The sequence below is a fragment of the Xiphophorus hellerii genome, chromosome 4 (genome assembly GCF_003331165.1).
Source record: "Xiphophorus hellerii strain 12219 chromosome 4, Xiphophorus_hellerii-4.1, whole genome shotgun sequence".
Classification (NCBI taxonomy): Eukaryota; Metazoa; Chordata; class Actinopteri; order Cyprinodontiformes; family Poeciliidae; genus Xiphophorus; species Xiphophorus hellerii.
Genome location: NC_045675.1, coordinates 21200092 through 21215592, shown reverse-complemented (window position 1 = coordinate 21215592; position 15501 = coordinate 21200092). Strand labels below are relative to the sequence as shown.

The 15501-nt window shown below is 39.2% G+C and overlaps 1 protein-coding gene and 1 long non-coding RNA gene across 2 annotated transcripts in view; both read left to right on the top strand.

Moving 5' to 3' along the window:
- Positions 1–5011: 5011 nt before the first annotated feature.
- LOC116718220 (uncharacterized) lies at positions 5012–7663 on the top strand. Its single transcript, XR_004338898.1, has 2 exons — positions 5012–5340; positions 6597–7663. It is a non-coding gene; the product is annotated as an uncharacterized LOC116718220 (long non-coding RNA).
- Positions 7664–8122: 459 nt separating this feature from the next.
- Positions 8123–15501, top strand: part of gpc5a (glypican 5a) — a 125826-nt gene continuing 118447 nt past the window's right edge. The window contains exons 1-2 of the mRNA XM_032561617.1: positions 8123–8508; positions 12062–12223. Coding sequence (XP_032417508.1) covers positions 8364–8508; positions 12062–12223 — 307 coding nt within the window. The 5' untranslated portion in view covers positions 8123–8363. The remainder of the gene's footprint in view (positions 8509–12061; positions 12224–15501) is intronic.

Below are 15501 nucleotides of genomic sequence, written 5' to 3'. Positions count from 1 at the left end.
AAGGTGCTTTACCGTCTTGTAGTCAAAATTATAATTTTGAATAGTTTTCAACAGGTAAAAATGTGAACAAAACTGTAGTTCAATGTAAATTATTCACTGCCTGGAATGCTTTTTCGCCTCCCTCGTTGGTGCAATTTTAAGAAAAAGAAACAAAATTGTGTGATATGAGAGGGAAAGAAAATATTGTCCTGTTCTCACTTAACTTTCTCACTCATGACTGAGTTGAACAATTGAAGTGCTTTCTTGGCAGAGCAGCACATGTGTGTGTTGTGCCTAAAAGCTCTCAAACCACCAGCTCAGGTAAAGAAAACTTATTTATGTAAAAACACTCATTTAACTGTCGCTCTGTCTCCCGTGGCGATGTGCGAGGCGCTCATGAGTGAACATGTTTCATGCTCCTTCAGCCACATCATGGCGCACATTTTCAACCTGTCAGCCTCCATGAGCTTCCCTTCCTCCGGGGACATTGTTGTCTCTGACAGCAAGACGCCAAACAGGAGAGTCTTTGTGCTGAGCTCAGCTGTTTCTGTTCAGAGATAAAGATAAACTCCTTGATTGTATTCAATTTATTTATTGAATTTATTGTGTGGCTGTAAATTTTGAGCACAGACAGGGTTCCTGTGATCATGTAGAAGATCCATGCTTTCATAGATTCAACATCAACAGGTAGGGAGGGAGGGAAGGAGGGAGGGAGGAGAGAAGGAGAACAAACAAACAAAGGAAGGAAGGAGGGAAGAAAGGAATGAAAGAAGGAATTAAAGAAAGAAGGAAAGAAAGTAAAAAGAAAGGAGGTAAGAAACAATCAAACAAATGAAGGAACAAAGGAAGGATGGATGGAAGGAAGAGGGGAAGAAAGAGAAAGGAAGGTAGAAAAAGGTAAGAAACAAAGGCAAAAGAAAGAACGGAAGGCAGGAAGGAAGACAGGAAAGAAAAACAGAAGACAGGAAGGGAGAAAGCAAGAAAGATACCAAAAAGGAAGAAAGTAAAGAAAGAAGAATGAAAGGAAGGAAAGAAAGAGGGAAGGAAGGCAGGAAAGAAGGAAGGAAGGAAGGAAGGAAGGAAGGAAGGAAGGAAGGAAGGAAGGAAGGAAGGAAGGAAGGAAGGAAGGAAGGAAGGAAGGAAGGAAGGAAGGAAGAAAGGAAGGAAGGAAGGAAGGAAGGAAGGAAGGAAGGAAGGAAGGAAGGAAAAATAAAGGTAGGAAAAAGGAAGGAGCAAAGAACAAAGAAGAGAAGAAAAAAGGAAAAAAAACAAGGAAGGAAGGAGAAAAGAAAGAAGGAAGGAAGGACGGACAATGAGAACACAAATAGTTTTAAATTGCTCTTTCCTTTTTTCATAGAAGTCTATATCGAGAAAATACTGAAACACATTTCCAGCCCTTCAGGCTGCGTAGGAACTATGAACAGTAAACTGGAAAGCTGCAGCTGACTGGGATGCATGGCCTCATTCTTGTCCTGCAGCAAAATGTAATTTTCCCCTTTTAAAGGTGATGCATCTGAATGAACAGAAGAAAAAATGTGTCAAAGATGACTTCATTATGACTTTCTGTAACTACCTTCCCTGTTGCAGCCACTTTAAAAGTCTTGCTCTGTTTCCGATTATTTTATCCAGTAATCTGAACAGAAAATTGGTTAAGTGAGTGAGTTGAACATTGCTTTTTTCATACATTAAAGCAGCACATTTGATCCAAGGTGGTGTGTTTGTTTAATGTGAACGCGCGTGTGTGTGTGTGTGTGTAGGTTTGTGTGTGTGCGCGAGCGTCTGACCACCCCCTCGCCTTAAAGGATCCTTTAGAGATGGTTTTATCCCATGTGAAGCTTCACATCTGAATGGGTCGTGGCCGGGCGAGGTGAGTTCAGTTGACCCTGGGGTCGTGCTGAGACAATAGTGGTCAGGCTTCTATAGGAAGAACAAAACAGAGACCCCCGGGCTCACGGCCCCTGATGTGGGAGGGGCTTATGTGGTGGGCCATTTTAGAATGGAGGGGAAGAAGTGCTCAAGCTATCTGAGGGGATGTTTTGGATATCAAGTACATACTTGCATTAAAAACTGTTACCTGTTTTTTGGTTGTCTTTCAAATCTGGAAAAAAACACTCTTTGTTAAGATAAAATACATTTTTAATATGTATTTATATCAATGTCATGTCTTGTCTGAATGTGCTACTTGCATTAAGTACATTTAAACTATCTTGAAAAGTTGCTTTAGGGTTTGCCGATAAATCTTTTACAGCACTTGTGCAGAGCAGCCGGCGCTCAGGGCAGAGGGGGAGGTCTAAAGAAGGAGAGCTGTAAGCTTTTATCTGACCCCATGGGATGATGTGAAGTCTACAACCTCCCCGTGTCCACCCACCCCCCACCTCACTTCCATATGCAGAGGAACTACTGGCTTTGTGTAGGGGGTTGGGGGTCATGACTGAGCGCTCCCACTCCCACAGTGTGGAGTGGAGAAGAGCAGTCGGGGCGAGCTGCTGTCCAGTTCTCTGTCAGTGTCAGGTGACTGGGGATTAGAGTTTAATGCAGACTTCTCGATAAAGTCGACCAAATCTTGTGATCGGTCTTTATCTTACCTAATTGACCACCAGCCTGTGTTGAATGGGGAATATAAAACCCGTGGCACACGGCCTGGCACCTGCTTTTTCATTCCCTTTGCTGACCACTGTGGCAAAACTAACCAATTTGAAACCTCAGTGATAGGGAAGCAAGAATTTCCTCTTACCGTTCACAATAATCGTGTCATTGCAGTACAGTATTTAGTTTGATGGTTCCCTCTGCTGGCCACATTATATACTGTAATATGTTAATTCTTTTTAAAGATTTAATTCATAATTCAACAGGCTTTTCAGTAGCAGAAACCTTGAGCAGCAGGCCTTTTCTTGCAGAATATTTTGTTGTTTGCTTATTTATAAAACATGAAGTCTGAAGTGCTAAACACACAACACATACTCGCAAACACTTCCTGTCCAAGTGAAATCTCTCTAATGCATTTCATCCAACCACTATTATGATAATAATCTCCCTGTGGTTCTGCTTAACGGGGAGATTATGGACGGTATGTGGACGGTAATTTGGTCATCTGTGACTTCTTTGTTATTCAACTCCTGTGAAAACAATTATTTTGGTTATTTATTTGGTTGTTTCCATATTTATGAAAGACATCTTTAGAGACACTACTTTACTGGCACACCAGGGTGTTACCTTTTTGTTGGTGGGAGGACACATCTAAATATTCATATTTACGATTGAAGTAAAAGTTATGGCCAAATGGCCTCTTAAGGCCTAGGAGAGGTCTTCTTCAGTAAAACTGTAGATAATTTATCCAAAATTTAAAAAATAACATAAAATAACCCCCTGATAAATGTATGAACTAAGTCAGTAAAATGTTACCACTTCCATACAGCAGAAGAAGATTGTTGCTAAACTCCTTGAAAGATTGCAATTTACAATCCTTCTTTTGCATTGGTTACTTCAGTCGCTACTGAAGTAACCACAATGAAATGTGGATAAGGTGTGCTTCTTTTGCATTTTTTAAATGTCTAAAACTGTCTTAATGTGGTTGAGCGGATTTTAAAGATGTGATTTGAATCAGGGTCACGTCTATTTTCATTTAGTTTAAGAAAATTTGAATAAAGTTAAAGAGCTCAGAGCTAACATTCCCCACACGTTCAGATAATTAAAACAATTCAAAACTACAAACACTTACTGTAAACAATTATTTTGTTTCTCAAATGCCTCTAATATCGATAAAAATAGTTTGTTGATATAAACACAATTTTTTTTTTTTGAATGTGAAAGCATCAGCATAGGATTTACTGCAGTATTTGCTTCTGATGTGGTTTGACACGTTTGCTTGTGAAACCTCTGAAACATCAAGCTTGTTTATTTTAACTACAGAGAAAAGTTAAAATTCTCTGAATTTCTCTGAGTTCTATCATGTCTTACATTTTGAAAATATCTTTAAAAAAATATTTTGATTATTAATGATACAAACCAATGTGTTGGTAGTTTTAGTGTGTGGAAATTACTTTGAACATTTCTGAAGAAGAAATTAAAAAACCCTCCACAAAAACTAAACTCAACACAGAGAAACATAACTACTGTTAGCTTAAATTAATTGTTTTCAACAAATTCTCCTTTTCAAAGTTAATTTTTTTTTTCTTAGAAATTTTACAGAACAGTTTTGCAGACGTTTTGTTTCGGTGCTTAAACTAAGCAGACTGAGCAAATTGACAGCTTCCTCCTATTTGCATAAATTTGTTATTCTTTTGTAAAAAAAAATATATACTTTTCTTGAAAGTTAGATTAAAAAAAAAATCTAAAATCACTATTATTCTGTTTTATTTTTATTTAAAAAAATATAAAACAACATTACAATTTGTTTCAATGCATAATCTCAGAACCAATACAATTCTAACCAGGGTTAATTCCAGATCAATTGCTCTGATTAATACTTTCTATTTTTGGGTAATGGTGCAGAAAAACTGCAAGTACAGATCTAACTCCCTGTAAAGAACAACAGAAAATATACAGATAATAATGACCAAGCAAACGTTGTAAATCTCAATAAAATAACTTGAAGAAAAAAAAAACAACGAACTTTATAGTAAAATAACCAAATACAGTTTTTGTCTCCGTTTGAGGCTTAAAGTATTTTACTAATTTATGAGCAGCACTGTGTAATGTGCACCAATAAGACAATGTTGGGTAATTATAATTAGTGGCGAAGCAGCAACAGGTTAATTAATTGTTTTGATTTTCCAGCTGCACACACGGCAGCTGAAGAACTAAATAAGCTCTAATTAGGTTCAGCCTTCTGTAATATTTGCTTTACATCAAATTAAATTCTAAGAATAAGATTGTATATGTATTCTTTTTTTTCAGTGGAGTTTAAATACCCGTCGAAACGCGTACTGAGTTTACTTTCTTTTTTATTGTTAATTAAAAGCTTTCCAATAGAGAGGTTTTATTTCTGTCCGTTCCTCTGCCTCCTTCAGAAAAGAGCCTGTTTGGCTGAGACATGTCGGAAGTGCCGTAGTTTATGTATGCTAATAGGGGGAGTTGGGGGTTGTAGCTAGATATTTACGTTCAGTGGGAGCCGCCCTTCATTCACCCACATGGTTACCAACTGGTCGCCTTCGCGCCACTTTCTTAACCCCGCAATCATTTCTAAGAAGCATCTCTGGGCTCCAAATGTGCTCTGTGTCGGTTCCGACTCTACTTTATGCTTCGTTTTTGTCCGCAGTTTGAGAAGTTTTCGGGATAGTAGCGGTTTTATTCGCCTCTTTTGTCGGCGTGAGACCAGCACGGCAGCCCGAGCAAGTGAGCGAAGATGGTGGATTTCGGCTGGTGAGTGGAGCGCATGTTTATCGGTAAGGAAGTCGAGTCTGAGCGCATGTTTTAGTGAAATAAATCCCCAGTGTTGTGCACTGTGGTCCTTTTACTTGCTTTTTCTTGCTTGTGGTGTAGTGTAAGTATAAACACGCAGTCTAAATGGCGTGTTGGCGATGAAAACAGAGTAGCGTGAGGCGCATGGCAGCCCCCTCAGCTCCACCATTGAGGGAATGAGGGAGATTTGAAAAAGCGGCGTGGAGCTTTCTCGGCTGCGAGCGGCGTGGAAAAATACCCGGCCTTTCTATTAGAGCAGAATGCACTCAAAGACACGAGTGCGGCATGTGTAAAGTTAGTTTGTAAAAATGTGCTCAAATTGCGGCTGAGTGTCGAGTGCAGTGGTGTGTGAGTTAAAGTGCCCCCCAGAACAAAGCAGCAGCACATGGGGCAGCTCTAGGCCGCGCGTTTTAGCTTAGCTAGCCTAGCCTGTGCGCATCAGTATACTAGTAAACTACACCGATAATCTAAAACCCTTCACTTAGAAGGTAGAAGTTGATACAAAATGTAGAGTAAGGACGACCAAACAAATGGGAAAAGGGCACACGTGGTTTTTGGTTTATTTTTAAACGTGTTTGCTAGTTCAGTAGCGGCTAATTCGTGTTTAACTAAACGCTGGCTGTCTTAATATTAAGATAACCAGTTTATTTCCTCTAATACCTCACATCACCCCGCACCACTTCCATTTGTAACTGTAATGGATGTTGGAAGTTATTTTTTCTTTTAATCAAGCAAACAGCATTTCGTAGCAGCTAAGCTACCTGCGGGTGCTGCTCCGACACGAACCACAGCCTTGTTTTGTTTATAATTTTTCCTCATGGCGACCGAAAAACCACAACCCACGTTTTGGTCGGTACATAAACGGTACGGAGCCGTGAAGTAATTTTCATACTTTTAACACAAAATGCTGTATTAGCTCGCCTGATTTAAAGTCGTTTGAAGTGCTAACGTTGGCGCACTTCGAGGCGCCATGTTAGAAGATGTGGGGGAGGGGTGAACGGCTTTGGCTCTCCGCGCATGCGCAGCAGCGGCGCTGCTCATTCATGTTTTCAGCGACCTCGTGTTGCTCTTAGTCTACAACAGTCAAAACACCACGGCCTATGATGGCGTTTAGACCTTGTTGTTCCTTTTAGACGTGTCCCCATAGGTTTTCTGTTGCGTCGCCTTGAAATCTGAGTTGTCCTAATTGTGTTCTTTGTTTCACTTTCCCATTTCAGATCCACCACGAGGTGCTGAAGCCCATGCTGTGGACAGTTAGGAGCTTCTCAGTTTTGCTGGGGAGCAGTGATGCCGTCTGTGCATTGTCAAAGTGCTTACAGTGCAGGTAGTAATATGTGATACCTACTGCAGTGGAGGCACTTACAGCAATACACAGACACTTGTTTGTAAATTTTGTTTTGCTACAATGTCACTTGAAGTACTGTCTTTGTGCTAAGGTGCATCTAGTGCAGATAGTGAAATAGACTAGCACCTACTGCCCTAAGTGCTCCTTCTGGCATAAGGGGCTGTAATATGCACCGCCAAGTCAGTACTAATTACTAATTGGGCAAAAATATCTTGCAGTTCACTGCTAGTTTTGCATAGTTGCACTACAAGAATAGATGAGTTGTGCAAATCTATGCAAAACTGATGATGGCCTGCTTGCTCTACACCTGTTTTTAAATCCATGATTTTTGGGGTGTCAACATCAAGAGCATCATTGCACAATACGAAGCAAACAGTTTATAAGAAGCACCAGGCTTGCTTGCTGGTTCTCATCCACTGACCACAGTTTCTGCAGTACTAAAGTGCTTATAGTGCAGGTAGTGTTTGTCCCCATATCTACTGCAATGTAAGCACTTGAAGTATTTCCAACTGTATATTCTCGCAGCCTGGGCTGTGTAGTCGACGTCAAATCTGTTCGTCGCCTGGTCAGTTTTGCTGGTTTGCATTCAGCTTTAACAGATGTGTGCTGTGCAAATCCATGCAAAACTGATTACGCTGACGGGTCACGTTCTTCTGAGGGAAACCGCTTGCTGTCCTGCTTGGGTTTGTTGAGATGTCCTGTCCTATTCAGGTGGGGATCGGTGGCAATGCTGTTGTTCTGTAGGTATTGCACTTGTCCCGGCCTGTAAAGGAACTGGGAGATGAGCTGAGCAGGCCTCGATTTAGCCAAACCGCTGCATAACTATGATGTCCTGTGTATTTCTGTAGTCTGTATGGGCTATATGCACGTTTCCTCTTTGCATTGTTTTTTTTACGTGGATGTTTGTGTGGTTTTAAAAATAAAAAAATTAAAACAAAATTACTGTTCTGATTTCTTCCATGTCCTGTTGATGATTTTAAAGTTGCTTTACTTTCATCTACCTGTACTGTGATAAGTAGCAGTATTTTTTTTTTTTTTTTACATAAAACATAACTTGTGTGTCCAACTTTGCAATCTTTACATTTATGCTTTTTTCTAAATCTTATGTTGAACACTTAACTATTGGTTTGGTTTAAATTGTAACTTTGATTTTGAACAATCACCATTAGCTAAAGTTTATTACTCTTAACATGTGTCAAACATGTTAGAAAATGTGCAAGCTAGGTGTTGGCTTAAATCGAGGCGTTTGTTCTGTGGGTTTTATGGCTTAATCAAAGCCGATCATTTGACGTTTTTCATGAAGTTGGATTTGTGCGATGGGGAAAATGATAAAACCTGGTGTCCACTAGATGGCGCCATTAGACTCAACGACCCGCCACTTCGCAGGTAACCCGGTGGTACCGCCTCTGCTGTCTGTCCAGTCAACTTGGACAGCATGCGATTTCGGAGTCCGCAGAAACTTTGAATCGTTTCTGGATTTAAGTCTGAGTCGCACAGAAACCATCTCTATCGCGGTTTAAGTCCGTTTCTGTAACCTGAAATGTGTACTCTTCCGATACCTGTCTGCATATGTGTGAAGAAGGAACCCTGACTTCCAAGAAGCTCCATGTTCTCTAGATGAATAAGGATATTTTCTAAAATGAGTGTGCTATTAAGGTGCTGCGTTTTTCTATGTTTGTGCGGATCAGGACTCGGAGAGATGGACACATGCAGCGAGGTGCATAAAGTTTTTCAACTCCGGCAAATCGGACCAAATCAGGTTCTACCTTCAAGTCCCAGATCAGGTAAGCGGAGGAGTCCGATATTCACAGAACCCAAATCTGTTTTCTAGTTAATGTGATTTGATACAAAAAAAGGCGGTAGTTAGACCGGTCTGTTTTTTTTTCTCTCTTTCTTTTGGACCTGAAGTTATAGGTGAAGTGGTTTTTCAGGTTCATCATATAGCACAAATGATTGCTAGGACGTGGTTATTCTTTTTTTATTAAATTTTTTTTAGCAAAGTAAACCATCACTGGGGGAGTATTTCCATAGCAAACTTTGAAAAAAAACGCTGTTCATAAATGTTCTAAGGTTCAACCTTATTAAACCAGTGTGATAAGGACCAGTCAGTTGCTGCTGATGATCTGGCATTTATTTAATATCAGCTTTGATCTTTGAATAAGCAGCAATGCAATTAAACAAAAACGTAGTCCATCCTGAGTGGAAATGATTCAAAAATAGTCTTATGATCTCCAAGCTAGAAGATGTACATGCACAGTCCTATTCAACACATTTGAATATTAAGTCATTTCATTTCAGTAAACTACTGAACTGGAACAACAGACAAGATTTCTAAAACCAGTCCCTCTAAACAAATGCTGAAAAAGCTCAGCTTTTTAGTTGAATGTAGTAATTATAGTAATACTACAGTAATGTAAAAGGCATCTTCAATTGTCAAAGAAATGCAGGGTCGGTGGTTTGGGCTGAACAACCTGGATGCTGAACCATTGAGTTAATTACAAACTCTGTTTATATCCTATTGAATGCGAGTGTACATGAACGCATGCAAGAGTTGCACTATTTCACTTTTTTAAACTTAAAATACAGAAGGGCAATAATAGGTTTAAGCAGCATGTGCTGTATTTGTGAGTCTGCTGGTGTAAGTCATGCTGTCTTAACCCTGTGACTCGAGCAACTAAAGCGTCTGAGATTACTTGTTGATTGAAATGTACAGAAACTCCCTCCCCCGTTGGGTGTTTACTACAGATAAGTGGCTTTCAGGGATAAATAGGAATTATTTTGTTTAAAGTTAGGTAAACTTGGCTTTCTCAATGCCACCCATGGTAATTATCTGCAAAATTTGGGAGGAACTGTGGGTGTTCTTAGTGGACTGTCATTGACTGGATGGCTTGTTGCTGGTGCTCCTGCTGAACTCTGTCCTCATTTTCGGAAAAGTAAAGCTAAATGGTGTTGACTGCCATCTTGCCACAAAATGTAGCCTATAAACTCCATGGCTCTTGACAGAATTGACAGAAAATCCTCAACAACCCTTTAACCCCCCCCCCTTATAGTGCCACATATCCTCTCCTTAAATAAGCCTCTGTGGCTGGTCTGTGTCACAGCTGAAACGAAAACTTATTTTTGCTTATATAAATTGTTTGCAGTGCGGTGTTCAGTAGTTTAAGAGACGATAAGATCCTGTAAAAACACTCGTTACTGTTGTGAAATACGTCACAGCTGACCGTTTTCTTATCACCTTGTCACATCTAAATCCATCAAGCCAGCTGAAAGATATAGATCTCTTTCTGGATGGGTTTAGCTTGATGTTCCGAAGTACAACAGATGGTAGATAGTAGCTTTTATTATTGGTGGGCCAGAATGCTCTCAACACTTATCTAAAACAGAGTCTAGGTTTGGGAATAACAGCCTGCAGAAATATCCGCAGACAGAGAAAAATGTATCTATATTTGACAATGAAAACAAATAAACATATTTCAGTCTGGGTCAAAACATAGCAAGTTGAAACTCCTATCTGCAAGAAGGTGGAAATAGACCGCAGCATGCATATAGATGAAAAAAAAAAAGCAAGTCTTTCATGCAGTCTTATCTGGAAGACTTTGAATTCCAGTACGTATGCCATCACTTAGCTCTGCTCACCATCAGACCTCGCAGCGAGTTAATAGCGTCTGACAACAGTCTGCAAACTCTGTCTGGGCTTGTCGTGGAGGCTTTTGCAGCGTTTTGGGTCTCCTTTGGGATGTTTTGGTTGTCCTGTATGTGGTGCATGCTAGCTTGTATCTGTGTCTAAAAGGAAATTCAAGACTTCATCTGTTTCAGTCAGTAACTGTTTTATTCGGAGAGACTCTTGATTTTCGAGACATTTGATTTTCTAAATTAAAGTTTAGTTGTTTGATAAACATCAGTAATGTTTGAGGTTACAGTCCTTTGTGTTTATACCCCTTTAACAAAAATAAGACATTTGACTTCATGCTCCCAGTGTATAGACATTAACTATAAATAGATAAACTTTAAATGAAATACAAGATACATGCAACACCAAACAGTATGCTTATGTATTATTCAATAAATTTGAATATTATAATTTTTTTTCAGTGTAATAAACAAATAAAATATAATAAAATAAGCATATTGCAATACCATGACCTGGCTTGTGCAAATGTGGAAACTTTAGGAGTTTCACAGCTGGCTTTGCTGAAGTGCAGTAATAGATACTTGATTGTGAAAAGGAAGGACATATTCTACATGGTTTGCAATATTGTTTTACAAATACAAATCCTGAAAGTGTGCCATGTATTTGTATTCAATTCCTTTGAGTTAATATTTCATAGAATCATCTTTCATTGCGATTACAGCTATTATTGGCTTTGCTCACTATGTGGAGTTTAGTTGGACCATGTCTAAATAAATTTGCAGTTGTCTATTACTATCTCAATTTTTAGATGGTGCTCTGTGTTCAAATCTATGTCAGCCATGACCTGTCTGGTGTGATCTACAATCTACTTGGTATTTGTTCACTAATTTCTCTAAGAACCTTCAGAAGCCTTCACAGAGTAGCTGTGTGTTTTACTAAGATTCATTAATGCACAGATACACTATGCTTAACAAATGTGTAACTCTTGAAAGCTCCACTGGGTTTTATTAGCTGGATCAGAGTAAAGTGGGTAGAATACATACGCACAGATTTCTCATTTTCCTTCCGTGTCACAATCTTGCTAAAACAGAACTAAGGTTCATGGTCGCAACAACACAAAATGTTTAAGTGATATTTACACATTTCCAAGGCACTGACAAGGATAGCTTCTTTAAGACCAACACTTATACTCCTCAACTTTTATTACAATTTTATGTGTTAATTCTCCTGTTTGTGCAAATATTGCTGTAGTTTTAGTCTGACGAAGGTAAAAGTGTTATTCTTTGTCACAATGCACATTCTTTTCATGAATCTGGTCAGTTTAGGGTGGCAAATCCACCAGATTTGTTTGTCTTAAAGGGGTTTTTTCATGGATTAACTTAAAGGCAACATACTTATCCCCAGTTTATATCTTTCATGTGTTATTCTTGGATTTCTGAAGACAGACAAAGGTGCTTAATAGGAGCTGTATTTGTTCTGAGAGCAGTTTGTAACATTAAATTATTTGTTGTTAAAGGAAAAAGTTTAGTTATATTTATTTTTGTCAATGTCAATAAAACAGCATTTGTTACGTCCTGCTTTGAAATAGTTGAAGGCAGGAACAGAGAACCACTTTTACTTTATTTTACTTTTACTTTTTCATTTATTTTGTTTAAGTACTTGTAAGACATTTTAAGCTCCTCACACTTGATGTCGGCTGTTTTAAGGTGCTGATCTCCAGGTGTGCACGTCCAAAAGCTCGACGTGCTGCACCAAAAAGATGGAGGAGAAGTACCAGGTGGCGGCCCGGCGGGACGTCCAAAACCTCCTGCAGACCTACAGCTCCAGACTCAAGCTGCTCTTGTCGCGCTACGTGGCCGCCTTTCAAGGTAATTGCTTGTGTGTGTTTAGGCGTCACAGCTGTAGCTTCGTGAACACGAGCTGAGTGCAAATGTTTATCCTGTACTGTTTATGTGCAGATGTTTGTGTGGGTGTCGTTAAGGTACAGATGAGTCTTGGTGTGTGTGCGTGTGCATCAGATGAAACAGATATGTCTCACTCAGAGATCTATACCACTTGCAACAGATCTGCAGCTCAGATTTTTTGGTTTTTGCTGCTGAAGGCATGGGCTGTAGGGATAAACAGAGCTCCTTCTACTTACATCCTTTCCTTTGCAAGCTCTGCCCGACACTTTGTATCCTTTTATAGAATAAAACCATAATTTTTTAGAGAACTGGAGGGGGAGCATTCCCATCACACAGGTGGGTGTTTGTGTTGATTCCTCTCCATCATTTCATTCAGGGTTTGACGTGCAAGCACCGACTTGCCTCTTTGTGTGTCTGTTCCTTTTGTCCATCTAGTGTGTCTAGTGTGTTTTTTTTTTCTCACTCCGGCTGATAGCCGTTATATGAGGGCTGAGGCTGGTGGGCAAGAGATCCAAAGTGAATGACTTGAGCACGCAGCCTCAGACATGTCATTAAGGTTGTTCACTTTAATGCTGCCTTTCAGGTTAAAGACAGGCTGTTATCCTCCCCTGAAACGCCAGTGATTTATAGGAAAGCCCCGCATGATTACAGTGTTTTAGCTGAGGTTTGGAGGGGCAATACCCTATTTTTGTTGGTAAATGTGTCAGCTGCTTGTTCAGGCTTTGAACATGAAATGAAATTTTAAAGATGAGGAGGCAAAGCATAACTGATGCTGCATAGCACAAGGCTGCTGTTATTGAACCTTTTCAGCCTGTCATATGTAGTTCATACTTAAGCTAGTTGCTACAGAAAACATTAAATTGTCATTCTCAATATTCCTTTTTTTTTCTAAGTACATGTTGACGCTGATGCTGCCCCTAACTCCTCAGTAGACCCACTTTTATCGAGTTGAATTTGGACTTGTGTGATTTTTTTCTCGTGTGCTCTGGGCCGTTTCGGGAGAAAACACAAGTAATGTTGCAGGAGTGGAGCTCGTAACTGTTTGAAAGTACACGCTAAACTCACATGGTTTCGTCTGCAGAATGGCAGCCAATGTTCGCTCCTGCCAAACCAAACAGCGCTCCCCGTCAACATCAACTCCCATCAGTCAACAAACACTGGCGGCCGTTTCTAACATCCAGCTTGCATAAGACGAGTGGCAACAGACCTTCCGGTTATTTTTCTTTTGTTTGTGAGGATCACTGTTGCAGTCTGTTGGCTCTGGATATACAGAAAATGTGTTTCACACATTAACCATTATTTGGATCATTCATCACTTTGACTATTTTATTTTTCTCTATCAAAACAAGAAGTCAGTGAAGGATGAGAAAACTGTTGATGATTTCTTTTGTTCTTTTTTTGCTAACATCTCTCCATGTTTCTGGTTCAGTCACAGAGCAACAAAATGCTACACAGTTTTCAAAATTATTTAAAAAATAGAAATCTGAAAATTGATTCAGTCCCCTTGACTTCTTTGATACCTGTAATAAAATCCAAGAAACACAGCAGACAGGTCAGGGATAAAATTGTTCAAAAGCGTGCAACAATTCACTGGCCACTTTTGTCAAACGTATGTCAAACCTGCAAATCTTATGACGTGGCAATCCGTCTGAACGTGCATACCTAAGGGTACTTCTGTAGAACCTGCAGATATTTGGTGTTTAAATAGGAGAGTTTGCACTTAACAAATTTGAGTTAAGTGCAAGACCAACTTAAAAAATTCTGTTTATTGGTGATACAGCAAAGATGTAGAGGAAAGGTGCTCTGATGAGATAAGACAAAAATGTAATTGTTTAGGCCTTCATCAAAAATTTAGAGAACTAACAATGTGCATTATCCAGAACAGCATTGCCATCAGGTAATGTGGTAGTGGCAGCATCATGCTTTAAGGATGCTTTTTGTCTTTTGAGAAAAAAAAGCTGTTCAGAGTTGACATAAGATAGATTGAACTACATACTAGGAAGTCCTAGAAGAAAACCTGTTAGAAGCTGCCAAAGAAAGTGGAGGTTCACTTTTTAGCAGGACAGAATTAGAATGGCTCAGTCAAAGACCAGACCTAAACTCCTAATATAATCTGACTGAGCAAACACTATCTTGCAAAAAACATGAAATCTGCAAGCTGTGCAAAGCAGATACAGGCATTTCCCAAATCACTTTAAAATGTTTATGTGACACAATTGTGCTTGCATTTTGGTCTTTCATATTTTAAAAGCTTCCCTTGTTTCTTCTTCTTTTTTAGGAAAGCCACTAAATGTAGAGTTGTGTTTAGTAAAACCTATGACATAAACTTCCTTTCACAAAATTCTTTGCTTATATAAAGCTCACTAAAAGCATTACAACATTACACAGCGAGTGGTTTTTGTATTACTTTAAAACGAGTTGTTCTTTCAGCTCCAAGCCAAATATCTCTTCTCTTCAAACAGACTTGATTATGTAAATAAATAACTTGGTTAACAAAAAGAGTCAGATATAAAAACAGCTGTTTTAACCAATTTACTGAAAGAAGACTGTTTTTTCCATGCTTTCACCACCTACATGGATGAAAGATAATATTCTTATCTTTGTGAGATATTTGGACACCCAAGCTAATTTGTATCGCTATTATTTGCATAAATATGGAATTAGACTTACTGCAAGTCATGTCAGCAACCAAACTCATACATTCAAGGCAATTCACAGTAGATGTTTTAAGCTCTGTTGTCACAGGACCACATTGTTTAACATTATCCTGTCATGTGCAGAGACTCACAAGTCGAGCATTTGATCAGCTGTTCAAATCTATTAAGGAAGTGATGATGAATACTTTTAGTTTTGTGAGATTTCTACAGAAATATTTTTGTCCAAAACTCAATCCCAATTGCATTAACGAGAGTTTTCTGGTGAACAGGAGATTTACAATTTACCAGGAAAGAAAAGCCCCATAGATTCAGTAGTGATTGGCAGTCGGCACTGTAATTTGAGAGACATCAACAAACAAACAGAGTTATAACACCACCGACAGGAAGAAGGATGAGATAAAAGGAGGCCAGCTAATGTGGTCATTTGTCTTCTGCGCAGCCATCAATTATGTCTCTTTATATGATGCAGCGAAGGGGAGGGTATCAGAATGAAGACGTTAGTGGAATGTAGTTGGACAACATAACCTAATATATGTGTTTATTTTATGTGAGACACAAAATAAACACATAAATTGTTAGAAATTC